The sequence below is a fragment of the Tupaia chinensis genome, unplaced genomic scaffold (genome assembly GCF_000334495.1).
Source record: "Tupaia chinensis unplaced genomic scaffold, TupChi_1.0 Scaffold000340_1, whole genome shotgun sequence".
Lineage (NCBI taxonomy): Eukaryota > Metazoa > Chordata > Mammalia > Scandentia > Tupaiidae > Tupaia > Tupaia belangeri.
In genome coordinates this window covers 1800466-1823044 of record NW_006159834.1, presented here as the reverse complement: position 1 = coordinate 1823044, position 22579 = coordinate 1800466, and the positions used below count along the sequence as shown (strand labels likewise).

Genomic DNA, 22579 nt, shown 5'->3' with positions numbered 1-22579 from the left:
GTTCTCTATGTGAACTTACTCAGTCCTGAGTTTGAATAAAAACTCAAACATTAAAAAAAAAAAAAAAAAAGTCCAAACTGTCATCTGGCTACTCTCTGCTGGGACCAGAACCACTCACACAGGCATCTGTACCCTATATTACGTTCCTAACCATCTCTCCTACCAGAACCCGACAGGGGTTAACGATGTCAAGGGGACTGGGCTTTGCAGATAACGTCAGAAAACATCATGTGTGAAGCTGAATCCACTTGGATTCATAAAGAGGTGCATAAATAGGTGAGATGCAGAGCAATGAGCCACCCAGATGTGGGCCCTGTAACCCCCCTTGCAGCTGACATGAAAGTAGCATTCTGAATAGTGACAGAAAGAGGACCCAGGATAAGAAGAGACCCAAAGCAAAACTGTGGGTCACAAAAGAAATATATTTTAAAACGTATGGATTCCGAACATAAAAAGAATTTCTTAGACATATATTTTCATTCATTGATTATTGAGGTTATATTAAGTAGAGCTGCTGGGTTGACAGCATAACAGCTAAGTGCTGTGTAGGGAGCTGGATTCCACATGTGCGACCACAGTTTAAATCCTGGCCCTGGCAACTGAAAAACACCAGGAAACATGTGCATGCATGCCCCAAATCCCAACAGGATGGAGAAATGGAGAAAAGATTGTAATGTGACCACACCCCACTAGGGAGTTCTCCCTCTCTCGTAAGCATACATCCTCTCTGGCAACTAGGGGAAAAAAAGATATGAATGAACCTATTCGCAAGAATTCTCCATGTTTACACATAGACATTTCCCATGTCTACATTCTTCCTGGGCCCTCAGTCTGCTCCTCTCCCGCCTCCAAGTCTGCAGTGCGCTCCAGCAGGCAGCAGAGGCCAAAGCAAATGGACCATAACATAAAGTGCTGCTCGGAGACAAAATGAACACCAGTCAATTAAAAAAGTCGAAAGCAACAAATATATTCAACAAACTGGCCATTCTGCAAATTAGCTTTTGGACAACTAGCTTTTGGCATATCAACTTAAAGCCTTTACGACTTGCTCCTCCAGTGAAAAAGGGAAAATTTCCATTATCTACTAGGTACTAAGTATCAGTATCTCTTAGAACTTAGCAGAGACCAGTAAGAGTCTGAAAAGAAATGAGGCATGTTAACAGAATCAGTCTGAGGCGATATCATTACAACAGATGTTTAGGGCATCAACGAGCAAATACGCATCCGTGTGTGTCCATCAAGGTGCAGAGGAGCTGTGATGTGCCAGGACTTGAGGCTGCTCGAGACTGGGGCAGGGATGCATCCAGAGCCACCTCCTCCTGCACGCACCATCCTGTGCAGCTTTCAGGCTCACATGGTTCACCCATAATGCCGCCTTGGAACCTAAACACAGAAAGCGGGCCAGCCTGAACAAGGGTTAGATAGATGTGGGTACAGAGACAGACAGACAGCCAGGCAGGATGCTTGTCTTGAAGCCCAGTTCCACTACTTCTTGTGTGATCTTGAGCCAGTTACCTTACCTTGTAAGCTCAAGTGCCACATCTGTGAAAGTGCCCCCAACAGCATAAGATTATGATGATAGCAGAAATCATCCAAGTAAATCCAAACTCTAGGTTAATTGCTTGATGCATACTGAGATTCAGTAAAAGTGTATCACCGTAGTCATGATCGTCACTACTACATTAGAACAAGAGGAAGACCTGAGATGCCTTAGGAGTGTGACGGAGGAGGGTCCCACTCAACTGCATTGGAGAGAAACCTACTTGGCTCTGGGCATTTGTCCTTTTCAAACTCTGCTAAGGAAAACCATGGCCACAGCTACTGGCCATGCCAAATGGAGATAACAGTAATTGACATTCCAATCAGGTCTTTTTTCTCTTGAGGAACAAATGGGAAGTAATCTAAGATTCCCAGAGAAAAGGCAAAAGGAGAGAAGCTATGGATAAGCAAATGGCAGGAGAAGGCAGGAGGCATGATGGTGGATGCTAAGAGTACCCAGAAGTAGTGACACAGAGAGAAGAGCAGAGAGCAGCCAGGAATCACAGTGAGCAAGCAGAGCAACGAAAGTGGTGGCACATGATGGCAAGCACACAGGCTCAGGGCAAGGACACCTCTGCTGCCAGGTTGCTGACTGGGCAGTGGAGTAGTCTCTAAGTCTCCACCCTGAGTGACCTTCCATTGCTTTGCCTGTTCTACTCCCTGAGAGCTGGCTGTATGATGGGTTGATGAACATAGTATGTCTCAGCAAGAAAGTGAAAAACTCAGCCAACACCCCTCCCGCATCTCCTCCTTAGCACCTCATTCCTCCAGTTATCTCTGGAATTTAAGCAACTCCTCCCCATGGTTCTACAATAAAGGAATATGTTCTGAGTAACTCCTTTTTCCTAAAAGAGGTTTCAATGCACAATGCAGAACAAAAAAGACAAAGCTCCGGAAGGTTTCCAAACCCATAAACTTCAGGAGTGTCTGTGGGTTTTTTTTCACCAGCAACACAGAGAAGCCTCTGTGCACCACCTGGCAAGCTTCAGCTTCTTCTCTCTCAACCCACACAGAAAAGAAATACAAAAATAGCATTAATAAACCCCAAGGCCTGGGACTCGTCTGCTTCTGCATATATAAGCACATTCCTTCCAAGTGCTGGATGAGAAACAGAGAGACAGGCGTATGACATGTGTACCCAAAGCCAGCCAGATGGACCCCTCTGAGATTTATGAGAGTGGGTCCTGATCCACTCACCCCACCATAAAGCAGTACTGACAGTTTTCCTAGAGTAAGAGGGAGAGAAGCATTTCCCTATGAAAAAAAAAAAGGTGACAAGACATAACATTCCAAAGGAAAACACAGCTACTCAGAGAGAGTGGTCCTGGAGAACTGAAAATGTGATTAGAACAAGGCCCACAGGAAGACCAGGCAAGGATGTTGGGACCTCAGGAAAACCTGACTCTAAAAGGGTCATCGAAGGGACCCACACCATGGCCTGGTGTTTAGGGGTGCCAGATCCCTCATGGCCGACCATGCGGTTTGAATCCCAGATGTGGAGGCTTAGAAGAGGGGGCTCAACAATGATCCTGAAAGGAAGTAACAGGACAAAGTCACTCTGCAAAACCCTAAACATCCACCTATCTAAGGACTTGATGCAAAGGCTGGGGAGAAGACCAGGCAGGAGAAGGGAGCATGCTGGGCCTTAACAGCAAGGGTAGATTAAGGGAGTGAGCAGCTCAGCTCACAGCTGAGTAGACACATGCACGTCTAAAGGCAGCCCAGCTGCTTTAAAGGCTCTTGGGGCCTGCCCATTTCTTCTCATCTAAAAGGTCCAGTGAGACTCATGGAATCCTCTCCTGCAGATAAAAAGTGGGCATGCCCTGCCACAGCTTGTGTGCCTGTGTCTCTGCCTTTGAGGAGAGAAGGGGAAGGAGGGCAGTCATCTTTTGGGCCTCCATAATATCCTGCAATCATGTAGGTGTTGGGCAGCCCGCCCAGCCGAGTCCCACCATCCCAACCACTCCCAGGCACGGGAACCACTGTCCCTAACACAGGAGTGAGTGACTGCCCCTAGAAATATGAAACACAACCACAGGCACAAGTGCCCCCTTTCAGACACCTCCTAGGTCCCGAGCTGTGTTAGTCTGTTGTGTTCCTAATAACAGAATTACCGGAGCCTGGGTAACTGGTAAAGCACAGCGGCTAACTTAGCTCATAGTTTTGGAGGCCCAAGGTCAAGAGACCACATCTGGTGAGGGTCTTCTTGTGAGTGGGGACTCTTGGCCGAGTCCCAAGGTAGTATAGGGCACAGCAGGACAAGAGTTTGCATGCAGTGTCTCTGTCTTAGTCCCTCTCCTTAAAAACCCAGCAGGGTCCTTTCCTCATGACCTTAATCCTAATTATTTACAAAAGGCCCCAATTATATTTTTTAATTGCCAGAGGACATGTGTACTCACCAGAGAGAGCGGGAGATAGCAGGAGAAAGGAAGAAAGCGCCCCCAGTAGAGTGTGGTCACACCACAATCCCTTCTCCTTCTTTTCTCCAACCTGTCAGGGTTAGGGGTACGTGCTCTCATATGCCTGGTGTGGTTTTCAAGTTGTCTGGGCCAGGACTTGAACTATAGTCAGTCATGTGAGATCTGACTCCCTTAACCACCAGGCTATGGGAGATGATGGGGCAGGCCCAAGGCCCATCACTGAACAAGTTTTCACTCTCTCAAAACCTTCAAATTACAGCCAAATATCAATACATGAATGGAGGGGGGACATGTTCAAACCACTACACTAGCCATTCCCCAGATTCAGAAAGGAGATATACCTGGGAATATTCCAGTCTAAGTATAAAGTTTAAATAAAAGATTTAAAAGAGGCTCCAAGAGGTTTGCCCTCTTGATTTGCCCCAAGAGGTTCATGTTTTGGAACTGAGTCCCCAGGATAATGGCATCTGGAAGTGGTGAGACCTTTAGCAGTGAGGCCTAGTGGGTGATGACTGGATCACAGAGGTATCACCAGCATGAACGAATTCCTAAAGACTGAGTTTTAGCTCTCATGAGAAGGGGTCAGTGCCTGTGAGAGTGGGTTGTATATAAGGTCTCCTTGTCTAAATGTACCCACCATCCTCTCTGCTTCTAGGAACCATGTTGTGAGGCTGGCTGATGCCAGTGCCATGACCTTAACTTTCCAGTCACCAGAACCGTGAGTCAAATAAAGCTCTCTTCATAAACCAGCTGGTCTCAGGTATTTCTGGTGGGACCACAACAGTGGGCTAGAACAGGCTCGGTGTGAACTTAATGTTTATGCCTCACCTCACCCCCCCACCCCCATTCATTTGTTGAAACCCTAAGCCCTAATGTGCTGAAATTGGAAGTGAGGCCTTTGAGAGTTTTGATGAGGTCACAAGGATGGGACCTCCATGATGGAATTAGTGTCCTTATAAAAATAGAGACCACAGCCTGTGCTCTCTAACTCCATCATACAAGAACAGGGGACTCTCCTTGGGCAAACCGGTGGCACGGTGGTTAAAGCCACATGGCCAACTGTGCAGTTTGAGTCCCAGATCCAGTGGTTTGAAAAACGCACCAGACATGTATGTGTGTGCCCAAAATACTGAGGGGAGGAATAGAGAAGGAATTGTGGCATGGCTGTATCTCCCAGGGATGTTCTTTCACTTTCCCTCTCTCCCCAGTGAGTGCACGAGTCCTCTAGCAAAATTAAAAACAATAACAACAAAAACTCAATTAAAAAGCGAGCGAGCGCCCCTACCAAGAATAGCCCAACAAGACAAAGAGACAGGAGCGTGACCAGTGGTGAGAGGTGACAAGAGGCCTGCAGCTGATGTGCACCTGAAGGCCGGTGAGTGAAGGAAGCCCCAGGCCATGCCTGCATCTCCAACACCTGCTCAGGCAGTGCTCAGGTGCTAGGGGAGTAGCTGGGAGGGCGTGAGGCCCAGGGAGACCAGGGAGTGCCAGAAAGGAAGCGGCGACAGCTATGCTGCTGACTCTATAACGGGCGCTGGCCACCTGGATCAGGGAACCTCACAAAGCCTACCAAGTAGGCACAACATCCAGGAGAAAGAACAGACATGAAGATGGGTGGCAGAGCAGGGGAAGGGCCTGGGTCACTCAATCCCTGTGTGGGGTTTGAACCTCTCACTCTACTCTGCTGGGACAGAATAGCAGTGGGCAAGAGGGATCTTATTTCCAACGGATCTGTTTGTAAACACTTAAGCTACCCCCATGTTACATGTTAGAACATTCACGCTTCCAATGTCACAATCAAGACCTCCATGTCTCCCCACCCTGAGACAGGCAGGGAACCTCTTTCCCCATACTGTACCCCTGGGAAAGCCATGGCCATGCTGTGTGGTGCCCCTCCCTGGGGTGGGGACGGCTTCCTTCTTACCACACACGTGGTGTGGAGTCTCAAGGAGCCCGACCGCTGGGAAGCTGTGAAGTGGTTCTCCTCAGTGAAGAGACAGCGGCTGGGCCTCTACTGGGAAGGAGGGCCTGCGGGCTGTGGGCTGATCCCCGCCCCGGAAATCTAGTGAGAAGGGCGGACCTCAGAAGGCAGAGTTCAGAGGTGCACTGGCAGAGGAGGTGGCCGGGTCTGAGCAGCAGTGCCAGAGGCCACCCAGAACTGAGACAGCAGCCAAGCTCAAGGGAACCATAGGCAGGAGGACTCGTCAGGGCAGCTTCAAGAAGACACCAGCCCCTTGACATCAGTCAGGCCTAGAGAGCAAAGCCCCTCCCGCTGCAGCTCTGGCAGGAAGTAGGCACATGTGGTGACATGGGAGGGGCCCACGGGAGGAAGCAGAGGCGAGGCCCACATCCCCTTCCCCACCCTGGGGCCCGGGCAGAGGGACTGGGCAAGGGAGAACAGTTAAATGTGAAGTTAGATTTGCAATTCTGACTTTTATTCCACCCAGAGGTACAACTGGGTCTAGATTGCGCCCCAAAGGGAGAGGAGTTTTGTGCTGTCTGTGCGTGAACAACACAGTCCTTGAATTTTATTTGTTCAGATTTTTTCTATAAGGTCTATGTGCTCCCAGGAGAGAGACAGAGAGGGAAGGTGAGAAATCACCTCCCAGGGGGATGGCCACTGCTTCCTTCCACATTTTCCTCTCGGGCATGCGCACACAGTTTCTGCGTGAGTTTCAGGCTGCTGGGTCTGGAACTTGAACCACGGTCAGCCATATTCTCCATCATGCTGGCCCCACAGTCAGAATTTTTGACCCACCTAAATTTTCATCCCTAAGAAACCCCTGTGAATAATTTAAAGGCCTGTAATAGACACAGATAGAAAAATCCTGCTTTTGATACATCTCAGGTGTTTGCTGAACATGCTGATTACGTGTCAGGGGATACAGGAATGTTCTAGGTACTGACCAAGAGCTGTGTGGTGCCTAACCCTTGGGATCCAAGAGGAGCCTGAGGGAATTGCCCGGGGAAGTGTGGAAAAGCGACTTAAACAAGTGCATTTCAGACAGTAAAATGGAATCTTATAAGTATTTTAGCATCCGGAAACGTCTCCTTCAAGTATCCCAAGTTTTGCTGCCAAAGACACTAGGCTCGAGTCCTCCGGGTGGCCACGTCCTGGCCCCTGCGGGTGGGAACCTGGCCCCTGCGGCTGCGAGCTGCCTGGATCATGGTATCGCGCTCTGGGTTCCTTCCCAGGAAAACAGGCAAGCTTTTCCAAGGTGAGGCTACTGGGAGACTGGCAGGAGGCCCCAGAGGTTCAGAAATGAGCCAGTGCGCAGGACGAATGCTCCCAGAAAGACTCCTCTCCACCCACGAGGATGCCCAGAGACGGCGATCGGACGGCCACGGCTCGTCCCATCTCCCTCTCTTCCTCCTAGGGTCAGCACACCAGCTCCTTCCCTCCCACCGCCCCTGCAGGACCCGACTGGGTGGGTGAATGGAGGATGGAGGACTGGAGAGACTGCCAGGGAGAGGGTCACAGCTCCAGTGTAACATCTCTGGCCTGTTGCCCCACCTCTGAAATGGAAGAGATGATATTCTATTTCAGTTTACCTTGCAGGGATCCAGAGACCGTACAAGTGAAAACAAAACCCCTCTATAAAGCCCATGTTTTCCCTGTAGCACTTTGCAAGGTATAAAGAGCTCCTTGGCATATTCTCATCACTGGGTCTCAGACACCTGCTGGGCACCCACCATGTGGGCCCCCCACCATGAGGGCGACACAGTTCCTGTGTGAGGAACCGAGTGTCAAAGGGCAAAGCAGACAGCGCCATCCTCACGGAGGTTTCCAGCGGGCGCTCTCCCCTCCGCTCAGCGGCTGGGTGCTGCTGGAGGGGTGGCTAGGGGAGCGATGGGAACCTGCACCTCGTGCTCAGGGTCAGGGAGGACCTTCTCGTGCCCTGAAAGGCTGACCTCGTGCTCAGGGTCAGGGAGGACCTTCTCCTGCCCTGAAAGACCAGGTCCTCCCTTCCCGTCAGCCATCAGCTGCGACATCCTCACCTGCGACTGTGAGAGTCGACGCACTGGCCCTCTCGCCCCTACTTAAGAACTAGGAAACAGACACGAAGGAAGGGCACCCGTGGATCGTCTAGGCAACGAGACCATCTTACGCACACGCCCACTTTTATACCAGAAGCAAGTGATTATTTTCTTTTCTGATATACGGGATGTGTGGACTTGCTGTTTCTAACACCCTGCCTCACCTGAACCACACATCGAAGTCACAGGTCCTTTTCCTCCTGTATGCCGTAAGAACTGTTAACACCGTAGGTGGCATGGTGGTCAAGGCTGGGTCCCACATGGCCAACCATGATTCAGGTCCCAGACCCGTGGCTTGAAATTCTTGCCAGGCGCGTGTGCATGCATTCCCCAAATCCTCAGAGGAGAGTGGAGGAGAAGGGATTGTGGTGTAGCCATTTCCCGTGGAGGGTGATTTCTCACTTTCCCTCTCTCTGTCTCTCTGGCAAGTGCATACACTCTATGGCCAAAAGAGAGAGAGAGAGAGAGAGAGGGAGAGGGAGGGGGCGGGGCAGGGGAGGGGGAGGGAGAGCGAGCGAGCTGTTAACACTATCTCTGCGGGCACCAAACAGCCAGGGTGTGAAACAATGCATTCTCTGTCCATCTGCTCCTTTTCTACGTTTCCTGCTGTGCCAGCTGATGTTCTGGGTGCCGTGTGCGGCAGTAAACAGGAAGTCCGGGCCTCATACAGCAGCCTGTAGCTGGAAAGGATGGGCAATTCACTTGTCAAAGCACAGAGATGCACCCTCTAAGCAGGAAGCACACAGTGGTGTGTGTGTGTGTGTGTGTGGGGGGGGTGTCAAAGGAGACATCTGAGCAGAAACCAGGAAGTAGAAGATCACTGTGGTTTTCTGGGGGAGAGTGTGCTAGGCAGGGGAGGAACAAGTGCAAGGCTCCGGGGGGTGAGGGCATGTTTGGGACGTTGGAGGAACAGCAGGAACATGAGCGTGTGGGGGCTGAAGCTCAGTGGGGAATGCTCTGGCAGATAAGGTCACAGAGGTCATGGGTACCACTTCGGCTCTGAGGGAGATAAGCGCATTGGGAGGTTTGGAGCACGGAAGTAACAGGACGGTCTCAATCCCTGCCTGCTGCAGGAAGACAGGCCTTGGTGGGGGGGCTGCAGGAGCAGGGGCAGAGGAGGAACTGGAGGTCTCCTGCACCAACGCGGGCAAGACGTGGTGGCCACTTTGCCAATGGAGGTGGATGAGAACAGTCAGCGTGCCAGGTGAAGCTGACAGTACCTGCTGCCAACTGGATGGGATAAGAAGGAAGGGCACCAAGCTTCCCTGATGGAGCGGGCACTTACTGTCACTGGAAAGGGCAGGTGTCGAGGTACTGAGGTACTGCTTAGGGTGTGCGAGGTTTCTGGAGCCTGCTGGCATCCCATGGGGATGCCGGGGAGGCCACTGGCTGGCTGAGTCTGGAGTGCAGATGAAGTCAGGACCAAAGCTATACATTTGGAAGCCATCCGTGAACAACAAACGGTATGTAAAGCCCCCGGCCTAGAAGAGACCTCTTACAGCATGAGGGAAGACAGACAAGCGTCTCAGCACTGAGCCCAGGGCGGTCCAAACTTTAGAAGTCTGCAAGCCAAGACGACACTCGCAAAGGGGGCGAAAAGTGCTGCCTGGGAGGCGGGAAAATCAGGCGTGGACGTTGTCGAGGAGGACACGTGAGGAAGTGTTTCCAGACAGCGATGACCATGCCTCAGTCCTTGCTTTATGGGTGAGGATTCCTGAGTACCTGGATGAGAAAATGGGCTTTGGGACCCAGCGCGGGTTCAACACAGAAGAGCCAGGTTCCCTAAGTCTCCAGGACAATGCATCAGCGTATAAAAGATACAGTCTGTCTCAAAGACAAGATGCAGAAATTGGATACAGTGACAAGTAGACGGATTAGAAGTGGCTTGACTGATGACACCCAAAGGCACACGTAAGGGTATTTCTACACATAGTCGTGCACTGCATGTTTTTAAATTAATTTATTTTTTTAATGTTGCCAGAGGGTGCATGTGCTTACCAGATTGACAAAATGACGGAAAGTTAGAAATCACCCTCCCTCCCAGGGAGATGGCCACGCTAAAATCCTTTCTGCTCTCGGGACTTGGGACATGCATGCACATGTGCCTGGCATAATTTCCAAGCTGCCAGATCTGAGACTCGAACCATGGTCAGCCATGTAGGAGTCCAGCACCTTAGTCACCATACTACTGGTCCCCCACATAATGATGTTTTGGTCACTGACAGACCATGTATACAGTGATGCTCCCGGAGGCTCGGTGTTTCGAGGCCATCCTCCCAGGTCTGTGTGAGGACACTTCCTGGCATTCATACAAGGACAAAATCACCTAACAACACATTCTCGGCACATTTCCAGTTGTCACATGGTACCAACTATTTTTTTTTTGGAGAGGTTTTTGCTATAGGACACATGCGCTCGCCAGACAGAGACAGAGAGACAGAAAGTAAGAAATCATCCCTGGGGTGGGGGGGTGGGGGAGGTGGCCATGCTGCAATCCCTACTCCTCCATTCTCCTCTTGGGATCTTGGGCACCCGGCGTGAGTTTTAAGCCACCAGGTCTGGGACGTGAACCACGGTCAACTACATGGGAGTCCAGCGACAGCCATTACGCTAACTGCTGGTTCCCCAGCTATTTTTATATACATATTTTGGGTGTTTGGAAAAGTCATGATGTATTTTTCGATCTTTTTTCTATGAAAAAATGTATCGGAACTTTTCAGACAACCCAATCTTTATGCATCTATGCATGTTCTCCTAAGTAAGTTCCCTGAGGACTGGAACTAGATCTCTTCATCTTCATGTCCCCAGAGTCCAGCACAAGTCCTGCCCATGCTACATGTTAAATAAATGTTGGGTGAATGAATGAGTCGATTATGGCTGGATGTGTCAAGGGTGTTAAAGAGGTGATTCATGCTACCTAGTTTTTAATGTTCTAAACAGAAGATTCTGTGATCTCCAAAAATCTGCATACAAACCAGCTTCCTCTGGAGACACAGTCTTCCTTTGCATCTTCACAGTCAATTTGAAACTTAGGTATAATGAATTAAATTACCATGTGTAATATTCAACTGCTATATTAGCCTAGGTTTAAAACTCAGGTATTAAGTATGAGGATAGGAATTTTTTCCTCCAATGCTCTGTACTTCACATAAATATGTCGAAAGCCCCATCTAGTAAAGAAACAGAGATCTTCCAATGGAAATTTGACCCTTCCAGCTGTGACTCAATTCAAGATCTACCCTCTAGGCCACCTTTAAAGGAAATGTCACCACATCCTGGCCTGGGGGATTTACTGCTTCGCAGGTTGGTGCACACGGTCCACCACCTTTCACCAGGCTGGGGTTCACCTGCAAATGTCACCCCTTCAGAGGCCCAGCTTAGGAGTTAACCCAAAAGACTTCCTGGAGCAACCTCTGCAGGGACTCAAGTGATAAGCAGATCTCATATCCTCCTTAAGAGAAACACAAAGAAAACTACTGGTTTGTTGGAAAAAATTGTAACACATTTTTTCACAGAAAATATGTCATGACTTTTCCAACGACACAATAATTCTCTGGCCCGTGGACTGCAGCCTGAACTTCTTCTAAATGTTTTTCTTTATTCATGATAGAGTATGTGTGCATGCATGTGAGTGAACTAGAGGGTGGTACACAGGGCCTGGACATACTGCAATCCCCCTCCTTCAATCCTCCAGACCGTTGGGTCTTGGACACTCGTATATGTGCCTGGCAGGTTTCAGGCTGACCAGGCTGGGATTTGAACTGCAGAGCCATGCGGGATCCAGTTCCTCTTGAGCAGTGCATTACCACTATGCCATGCGGCTGGCCTCTCTCCTAAAGGCTGAGACTGCCTTCCAAGTCACTATTGTGTTTTTGTCCCCGTATAGGAGCACGGTCGGGTGTCCAGGGAGGGAGCCATGTCTCCAGGGAGCACCTAACATACGCTAGGCCCTGTGCTGGGGACCATCACACTGAACCCTCATGACAACCCTATTGGGGATATTTGTGCCCGCTGTCTGCCTTTCTTGCCGCACACCTTACCTCTGACTACCTGCTTTCTCCTTTCCAGTCCTACTTGCCTCTTGCTATCCCTGGGGTCCACAAGTCCCTGCCTCAGGCCACCACACTCGCTACTCCCTCTTTCTGGAATGCTCCTCCCCTGGTACTCTGCAGATCCCTCTTACTTCATCTAGGTCCGGTCCCAGTGCCACCTCCTCAGGCAGCCATTATCAGCCCTGCCATGTGAATGAGACCACTGCCTCCACTGTCTTCAAGTGGCCCCTGGATGCCTCACTCAGTCAGTCAGCTGCTTCCTGTCCATGTCCCCACTGGAACTCAAGCTCACAGGCAGGGACCCTGCATAGCTCACTGCCGAGGGCCTGGCGCGTGGTCAGTGCCCACCACTAGTGGTCACACATGGCCGAGCACCCCCTTCCTCTCTGCCTGGTCTTGCTCCCATAGTCTGTGGCACAGTAGTGGGAGGCCTTGACCAGGTAATGTCATCTGGTCTCACATGCAATTTTCTATTTACGTAGAGTGGCCTTGTCAAAGAAGGGACTGCTTGTTCCAACCCTCCTTAGAGACCATGTCACCCCTTGCTCTGATGTTGGTGTAACACAGCCAGTTTGAGAAGTTTATGATTTTATCAGAAAAGAGGCATCTGAGGCAACTGATGAATCAAAAAGATAATTATATTTCAAAAAGATAAATTTTAAAACTTCAAAATGACCAACTACATGTTTATCGTTAGAAGAGACAATTAGTTCATTTAATGCCTTCTTTTCAAAGCATAGAAATGGACTCTCTTGAAAGAGTTATAAAAAGCTGTGTTATCTGGCATCGAACCAACAAGAGGGCTTCTGAAAGGGGAAGTTCTGAGATTCCACCAATACAAATGTCCCAGCTGACAACAGGATCCAGGCAGAAACTAATCACAATCCAAGAAAAGACCAGCCTTCACTGTCAGTCTCTGGAGATAAACTAACTCTGTTTTCAGAACTCTATATTTGTTTTACTTCACATCACTGTTCTGTTTCAAAGGGGTATTGCAGTTGCTGGAAAATGTTTCATTTTCTTTTATAATTTATTTTTAATTGCCAGAGAGAGACAGAGATGGGGGTAGGGTGAGGGAAGGAGGTGGAGAGCCAATGGGGGGGTGGCCACAACACAATACCTTGTTCTCCATTTTTCCATCCTGTCAGGATTTAGGGCACACGCACACATGCACGAGGCCAGGATTTGAACCACAGTCGGTCATGTGGGATCCGGCTCCCTTAATCACCAGACCACTGCACCAGCCCATGGTTCTTTGCGGTAAAACATGTTACAACCCGCAGAAGCATTCTGTAAATAGAGATGGTTCATTTTCCAACTCGGGCTTTTCTTTGGGTTTGTTTCACGCAGTCTGTCTAACATTGTTTTAGTCGTGAAATTTCCTCCTGGCATCTGAAGGGCTTCTGTTTACTAGAATGTCCCTAGTTTTTCTCTTTCTTAACACAGTTACCACTTCAAAGGAACTCTTCTGGCTTTAGGCCAGGTCAGGCTCAGAGAGGGAAATACCTCCGAGATAAGAAAAGGTCTTCTGGGAAAATTGTAGCAACCTCTATGTTTATAGCAACTTTTAACCAATCTACACACCCCTCACACTTACAAGGTGGGAGATAAGAAACCCATAATGTACAGCCAAGTACCAAGACAGATAAAATGCTGCAGGTGAGTTCACTTCCAAAGAAGAAGAAAAAAGGAGTTCAGATTCGTTTTTGAATCCCGCTGGTGGCCTTGGTAGCAGCTGTAGAGGGAAGGCGCACAGTGGGTTGGGAAGCGCCGCGGAGGGGGCACACAGGGTGAAACGTGAAGCTGAGAGCAGAACGTGTCCAGCACGCCGTGTCCTTGCTGTCGTCTTGAATGCGCGACTCCGTATTTCCAGACTTTTCCTTTCACTATACTTGGTCATAAACTCTGAATCGCTTTTATGCTTGCAATCAGCCACCAAGCATTCCCATTCTTTAGCATTAATGACAAGCTTACCTGATATTCAAACATAAACTTCGTCCCTTTTCCTTCATGCCACATGCTAACAGCTTATCACAGAACACACTAGAAAAATCACTTTCTTGAATAATTATTTTTTATTTAAAATTTTTTGGCCATTATTTTATTTTTTTGAAGTTGACCAGAGAGAGACAGAGAGAAGGAAAGTGAGAAAGCAAGCTGCCAGGTCCAGGAATCAAACTGTGGTCAGTCATGTGGAAGTTCAGCTGCCTTAACCACCACGCCACCTGCTGGCCCCCAAAATCATTTTTTATAGCTTGATTCATCTTCCGAAGGATTTTTTTTTAAGCCAAAGAGAAGAAAAGCTAGAGGTGGTTTAGTGATATGTATACACTTTCAGAAATTCTTGTGCCCAAAGGAAGAAAAATCCCCTGGGTACGTGGATCTCTGGCTAACTGATCAAATTCCAAACACACATTCTGCTGGGCAGCGTATTGTTAATTTCTTTAATTCTCATGCCAAGGTCAATTTAGGCTCCATCCCTAGTCTTCCGGAATATGACATTTATCCTCCAGTGACACTTTATGCTCTGCAGTTGTCAAAGAGGATAAAGCGAGAATATATAATGTATGTAAATTATTTTTTAAATCTCCAGAGTGTGCAGGTGCTCACCAGAGAGGTGCACCCCTACAACATGTGTGGTCAAACTGCAATCCCTTCTTGGGACCAGCAGTTAGCGTAATGGCTATGTTGCTGGACTCCCACGTAGTCGACCGTGGTTCGAGTCTTAGACCCGGTGGCTTAAACTCATGCCGGGCATATGTGTGTGCATGCCCAAGATCCTAAGAAGAGAATGGAGAAGAAGGGATTGCGGCGTGGCCATCCCCCCCGAGGGGTGATTTCTTGCTTTCTGTCTCTCTGGTAAGTGCACACGCCCTATAGCAAAAACCTCTCAAAACAAAGCAAAACAAAGCAAAAAACAAAAAACCTGCCATCGCTTTCCATTTCTCCATCCCGTCAGGACCTTGAGTGTGCATGCATGCACATACACCAGTGTTGTTCAAAACACTGCGGCTGGGATTTGAACCAGAGCTGGCCACATGGGATCTGGCTCCCTCAACCTCCAGGCCAGGGCCAGACCTAATGTGTAACCTCTCACAACCAAAGTGTGTGCGTTTTAACGCTATTCAACTTACCTTTTCATTCCATGCCCACAGTCCAATTCCGAGAAATGCTATTCCCAAAAACTGAAAGACAGAAAGAAAGAAAGTGGTGTTAAGGATAAGTTAAGTACAGACCATGTTTTTCCTAATACAAAGAAAAATGTTTTCAGTCAATTCTTCTGCCATTTTATTTGGCTAGGAAATAGCTTTCTCTAAAATCTTTTCCCTCTTTATCAGGATCCTCTTGCGTAAAATTATTTTACATCATTAAGAAGTGTTGGAGGGAACAGCAGTTGGCGTAATGGCCATGTTGCTGGACTCCCATGTAGTCGATCACAGTTCCACCACCCGGACCCGGTGGCTTAAACTCACGCCGGGCATGTGTGTGTGTGTGCCCAAGATCCTGAGAGGAGAATGGAGGAGAAGGGATTGTGGGTGTGGCCACCCCCCAGGGGGTGATTTCTCGCTTTCTGTCTGTCTCTGTCTTTCTGGTGAGCGTGCAAGCCCTATAGCAAAAACCTCTCAAAAAAAAAGGAAGGGTTGGAGACATACAGGTTCTTGAAGGCATTCAGATGATGAATAATAATCATGTGGAATCTTAAGTGAAATAAAATCATCAGAAACTTTCAATCTCATTGCCAGAAAGCATGTATGCTCACCAGAGAGACAGGAAGAGAGAAGGCTTGGTCAGGTTGCAATCTCTCTTCTTCCATGTCCCCAGTGTCATGGCTTTGGGGACATCTGTACACACACCCAGCATGTGTTCCAAATCACCAGGGCCAGGGTTCGAACTGTGGTCGGTCACATGGCTCTCTATGCACATCACTTAAGCACCATACCATAGGACCAGCCCTTCAATACCATTCAATGCTGCCTTTTTGGGGGAGATGAGATACCAGTGAGTACCCATGACTCTGAGCTCAGCATCCACTAAGACACAGATAAGCAGAGGCATGAGTTTAGAGGGGCTATGATCTTCCCTTCACCATGGAGGGACAGGTCAGAGGGCACCAAAGAGCCCATGATGTCACCCCAACAAGCTCCGGGCCCACTCCTTCTCAAGGTAGCATGAATCTTAATCAAGTCCAGAGTGGCCCAAAGAAAAATGCCTAGATTATTCGGTTTTACGATCATTTTAACTGCTTAAATTGTAGTTCGGGGGCCTTTGCAGTCCTCCCTGGCCTCACCTCAGTTCCTAACCTCACACACAACACAGAGCTCACACAGCACACAGGACCAACTTCCACCTGGGCCTGATGCAGAGGCGTACTCTCTACGTGCCCGTGTTACCCCACATTCTGCCAATCACCTGGGCTGAGGACTGCATGGGGCTTGGGGTCAGGAGGGAAGCAGGTGATAACCAGGAAGACTTCTCACATTAATTATTCCTGGTATTCCATCTGCTCTAAGATATGCATTCCCCTCATATTTTAACATCTCTGAAATTGGGGTGCATCTTAAAAATCAGTGGTATCACACAGTTCTCTTTTGTCCCCTTGATGTTACCTAAAATAATAGCATACCTCATCACTAGGCTGTCACAGATTTGGTGACATGCTGTATAGGGCTGTCCACCCACACAGGGCTCAGGGGTCAGGACTGGCTGTGATGAGCCACAAGCAGAAACACAGCAGGGACATCTCAACCTCCTGATTCCGAACAACAGCAATTTTGAATTTCCTTACAGAATAATAGCAGGAAGAGACAGTGGGCAGGTTGACAGGAGTTTCACTATTTATTTTGCTAACATCTTGATTAAGTTAAATGTCAGGAAGGCCGTCAGAGGACAGAGGATGGGGTGCCCAGAGAAAATGAGGGGAGGTGCTGATTCTTCACAGTTTCAGGGAAATCTGAGAACCATTCGCCTGGCCAAGACTCTGCCACTCACAGCAGGGAGTGACCTGCTGAAAGGGTGTAGACAACAGCTAAAAATTCGGAACTAAAAATTCCTAACAGGACAAGGAAAGTAGCAGGAGCGAGGAAAGGGGATGGAGAGGACTAGCGAGGAAACTTCTGAGACTTGGTGGCGTGTTTAAAAGCTCCTGCCAGCATCCGCGCTTTGACCAGACACAGGTAAGACCTCGCAAGTCCCGTACCGAGAAGCGTCAGCTCGCCTTTGACTTGGCAAAAATGGAAGATCCCTTTCTCTCTCCCCTTGCTCTCCTAGGGGAGCTGCTGGCAAAGCATTTAGAAAGATTTCTGCTTTTCTGCATCACGGAAAAACTGTGGTCAGCCCCTTCTCAAAGGCCTGGTCAGCGAGCTGTGTCATTTTATGCTTCAGATTCAAAATAAGAGACGAACCCCTCAAAGGACTCAAAGGGACTTGGGACGCTGCAGGACAAAAATAAAGCAAGTCAGCGGATTCCTCTCACAAGCAGAGTGCCAGGCAGAACAGTAGCAGCTGACGAGGGAGCACCCAGGGTCCCTCAGAGCTAGAGCTGGGGGCGCGGAGTGATGGCCGACTTCATAGTGTCCACACCAGACGCAGCGCAGGGAACCGGCGGCTTTCTAGCACTAAGGCTCTTCATGGTCAAATGTCTGGGGCTTTTCCTGATGTGATATGTAGTCAGTGTCACCACAGCAATTGTGGGGAGGGGGGAAAGGACATGGCAGTCAACTGTCCCTGTTGCTGAAGAGAGTAGACAGGACATGGTGCACATGCAGGCCCCATAGCTGCAATCACTTCTGTGTCTTCATTACCTGTCAGACACGGTATTTAGTGTTTCATATGCACACTTTGCTTTTTTCCCCTTTAAGATTTTTGGCATAGGGTGCATGTGCTGGGAGGGAGGGAGAGGGGGAGACAGTAAGAGGGAAAGTGAAAAATCACCCCCGGGGGGCGTGGTCACATGGCAATCCCTTCTCCTCCATTCTCCTCTTGGGATTTGGGGCATGCACGCTCATGTGTCCAGTGTGAGTTTCCAACTGCCAGGTCCAGGATTTGAACCATATGTGAGTCTAGCATCTTAAATACGACGTCATCTGCTGGCCCAACAAGGTCTCTTATTTTAAGCTTCACAACAGTCACTGTTCTAGCCCCTTTTCAGAAAAGAGGACAATGAGGCATAGAGTGTCACTGCTGCCTTCAGAGGCACACAGTTTCCGAGTGGGGCAACACGGGGAGCGGGTTACCCTTCCTGATAAGTTCCCATCTGCTCCACGGGACAGGGAGTCGAGGCTGGAATTCAAAGGCATATGATCTGGACATCAGGTTCTCCACCCACCCCGAAGCAAATGTGCTATGGTGCACGGAGGGGGTGCTGAAGAAGAGAAGAAACAGAAAGCTTGCGTCCCGGTGAGAGCTGGCTACACAGCCATGCCACGCTGCTGTCACCAGCGGTGTGAAGGAGAACTGAGAAATTCGACGGTGCGTCAACTTTCTCGTCTTTAAATAAAGTTCTCCCTTCTCTTCCTGGCACTATGAGAAGCTTATTTTCATTCACGAATCATATAAATCGCTTGGAAACTAATGGTTTTCCACCAAAGAAGAGAGGGGAAAAAAGGTAAGGACTTAAAAAAGACGTGCAATTGATTTCCTTTACAATCTTGTCCCAGCGTTTCCTGCTTTGACTGGGGCTTTGCAAACACAGCCTTGAGGATTTGGAGACCCTCACTGAATCCAAAGCTCCAGGAGACATGGCACCTACGCGAGCCAGCATGAGCAGGCCTCAGCTCCATCATACCTTCGGGTCGACGTCACCAGCACATGTCCTCCCAATTACTCGCAGCCCATATGTTTTGTTTTAAAATCAAGTTGTCCCCGCTCCAAATAATTAAACAGAGAAGAGCCAAAAAACAGACAGGCACGCAGCACTAGAGGCACACTCCGTTTCCTCTTCCCCACCTCCCCGAGAAAAAGGCCGCCAACTGCCAAACTGACCTCATTCTGAAGCCCAGAGAGGCCACAGTCCAGGAGCCAGGGAGGAGGCGAACTTACACTTCTTGCTCTTTTGTTACAGAAACAAAAACAAATCTGGACCCTCCCCCCATGGCCATACATGTGAATGTGCAGTACGATTGCTGGTCCACCCAGTGTTTGGTGTTTTAAAACAAATAATAATTTTGCCAACACTTGTTGAGTGCTAAGTCTGAACTAAAGTACAGAGTTTAATTGGGTTGTCGGAAAAGTCATGACATTTTATTTTTTTTCTGTGCAAAAATGCGTTACGACTTTTCTGACAATGCAATATATGAATTAGTTAACAGCGTGGCCACCAAACTGCTGAGCCCTTAAAGTGAGGCTTGTTGAAACTGAGATCGGCTTGCAAGTGTACCAGGTAGCCTGGGCTTGGAAGACACAATGCAAATGAAAAGAATCCAGATTACACATTGAAATGGAAATAATCTGGAAACAGTAGGTTAACTATATTAAAATTGGGCCAGCTAGGTGGTATGGGGTAAAGGTGGCTGGATCCCACAAGGCTGGCTACGTGGTGTGAGTCCTAGACGGGCGGTTTGAATAAACACCCTAGGCGAGTGTGCGTGTGTGTATGCCCCAAACCCTCAGAGGACAATGGAGGAGAAGGGACTGCGGTATGATTTCTCACTCTCTCTCTGTCATGCTCATGTGCACTACAGAGGATTTAAAAATACATATATTAAAATTAATCTTACCTGCTAAATATAGCTATTGGAACATGCAAATTACATGTAGCTTGCTATATATATATATATACATACATACATATATATACATACATACATATATATATATATATATATTAGGTTGTCAGAAAAGTCATGGCACCATCTTGCATAGAAAAAAAATACATCATGGGGACCGGCAGTTAGCATAATGGCTATGTTGCTGGACTCCCACATAGTCGACCGCGGTTCGCGTCCCGGACCCAGTGACTTGAAACTCACGCCGGGCACGTGTGCGTGTGTGCCCAGGATCCCGAGAGGAGAATGGAGGAGAAGGGACTGCGGCGTGGCCATCCCCCCTGGGGGGTGACTTCTCACTTTCTGTCTGTCTCTCTCTGTCTGTCTGGCAAGCGCACATGCCCTATAGCAAAAACCTCTGCAAAAAAAAAAAAAATCATGACTTTTCTAACAACCCTGTACAATGTGCCTGTCTGTGTGTGTGTGTGGGTGGTGTGGGTGGGTGGGTGTGCACACATGCATACGCATATTACAGAACAGTGCTGGTCGAAAGTAACCCAAGCCTATACGGTAGGTATTGCTATTACCCCCATTTTATAGCTAAGAACACCGAGACTTAGAATTTTAAATGTTTCTCTCAGGACCCCACAGGTACCCAGGCTGGGCTGCCCAGGAATTCTGACTCCTCAGTCAAGTTCAAAGCTATCCAAGAGTACTTTCCTAAAGTGCATGTAGTGTTTGCCAGAAGAACCGGCCCAGGGATGAGGCGCTCAAACTCGTACCCTAAGGCTCTCACTCCTTTAGAATCCAGGCACTAACCGCTGCCTGGGAGCGACGGCCCTGGGGGGAGTGGAGTGGTGTGCTGAGGGAAGATGGGGGCTTCGCAGGACGAGCGCCAGCAGAGCTGAGCTGGGGAAATGCTGGGGAGGAAAACGGCCAGGAAGTGACAGGAGTGACTGGACGCTCCGGAGGGACCGCGGCCCCCCTTTCTCAGCGGCTTACAGTGGAAGGTCTCCTCCTTCATACCTGGTTGGTTTCATCCTCACGGGACCTCTAACACCTTGCCAATGGCCCAGGGCCCCATTCTGACTAGTTGAAAATGGGCGGTCCGAGAAGCCATTTGTCCCTCATCTACTGTCAAGAAATACTCTTCATTGCTAGACGCGACTTCCCTCTTGGGATAAATGGGGATAAGAAATCGGATATGGTTCCTGTCCCCCATGAGCTGACAGTCCAGTAAGAGACACGGTAAGGAAATAAAGAGTGCTTCAGTGGAGAAGTAAATAAGGCCAAAGAGGGACGCGTGACCCAGACGGTGGTCCAGGAAGGCTTCCTGGAGGGTCGGGTGCAGGAATCAGGCTGAAGACTGAGAAGGAGCTAACAGACAGGAGGGAAGAGTGCTTCAGGCAGAGAAAAGAGAATGTGCCAAACACAGCAAGCGAATGGATGGAAAAGGTTTGACTGGGTGATGGCCCAGAGACGGGGGACCGGCCCATGCAGGCCTCGTAAGCCACCTTCAGGAATCCAGTCACTACCCTCAGGGCCACAGAAAGCCACTGGGGACCTCTGAGAGTGGTGGGCAGAGCAGGGTGGGCAGGCCTCTAGCAGATTTGGGCTTTGTAACAACCATGATTTCCGCAGCAGAGAATATGACAAAGTCCAGAGAGGATCTCAGGGACCTAAAGGAGGCGACTTTGGTAACGTGGGCAAGACCTGATCATGCCCTGGACTGATACGTGAGGTGGTGGGTGAACTGAGGGTCCTGAGAGGCCAAGCTGACCTTTTCAGAGGCGACTGGCCAAGGTGGAGGCGGGTGTGTGTGTGTTAAGGACTACATTTGTGTTTCTGGCACCTTCTACACGGAGACCAGGGCTTTTCAAAATCCCGCAGCCCTGGTCCTTGCTGACAGAAATAACCCTCAGGTGCCAGTTTCACAACTAGGCCGATCTGGCGGCATTTCTGAAGAATGCATTCCTTTTATGGGTATGTCAGCTGCTATCTGGATTGTCTTGGAAGCAAATTTCGGCTTGCGTACTTCCAATGACTTATTTCAAAACCTACATGTCTTTCTACCTCACCCGCACCCCCTGCCCACTCCTTTGCTTCATAAAAAGGAGTTCTTTTATGGGTACGTCCAAGTTCACAGGAAACTTCCCAACTGGCACCAGCCAGCACGCTGTGAAGGGTTACCATCAGGGGGGGAGATACAGCAGGTCAGCTTCTCACCTACACCGGCGCCTGGACCATGTTACCCTGGATCACAGTGGGAGGACAAGTTTATATTCTGAAGTTTTCACCTCTGCCTGAGCGAACGTGAGCGAGGCCCTGCAAACACTCGGCACGAAGGGAGGAAAGAGAAACCGTCTTCGCAGTCGCGCCATGGGCTCTTTTCAATCGGCTACTTCCTGGCCTTGCGTTCTGGTAGGGCTGAGTCGGGCGGAACTGTCCCCACCGTGTGCTAAGTACTTATGTTGACAAGATCCGTGTCTTTATAGAGCGGGGACTTATTCAGGAATGAAAAGCCTCTAGACCCGATCCTTGCCACGTCAAAGGAGTAAGCGTGGGCTGGCGGAAAATTCAATAGCCAGAAAGTCAATCCCGGTTTTGCCACTGGGTCCTGGTGTCCCAGTTTGTGCGTTCAAACTGTCCTGGGCCCTCGTGACCAGATGGCATGGCAGATAAGCTCAACCGGTAAACAGGACATTCCTCTCTGGGCTGGGGTCAGTGGCCTGCACTTCACTTAGTCCTAACGGGCCTCACCTCCGTGGCCTGGGCACACCCTACCTGCCCCGCCCCGACTCCAGTGCTTGCTGTTGGGTAGTCTGAA

The 22579-nt window shown here is 49.3% G+C and overlaps 1 protein-coding gene across 1 annotated transcript in view; it reads right to left on the bottom strand.

Moving 5' to 3' along the window:
• TSPAN5 (tetraspanin 5) overlaps positions 1–22579 on the bottom strand; it is a 175388-nt gene that overhangs the window by 19292 nt on the left and 133517 nt on the right. Inside the window, exon 2 of the mRNA XM_006152177.3 lies at positions 15184–15234. Within this exon, the coding sequence (XP_006152239.1) occupies positions 15184–15234 (51 nt within the window). The remainder of the gene's footprint in view (positions 1–15183; positions 15235–22579) is intronic.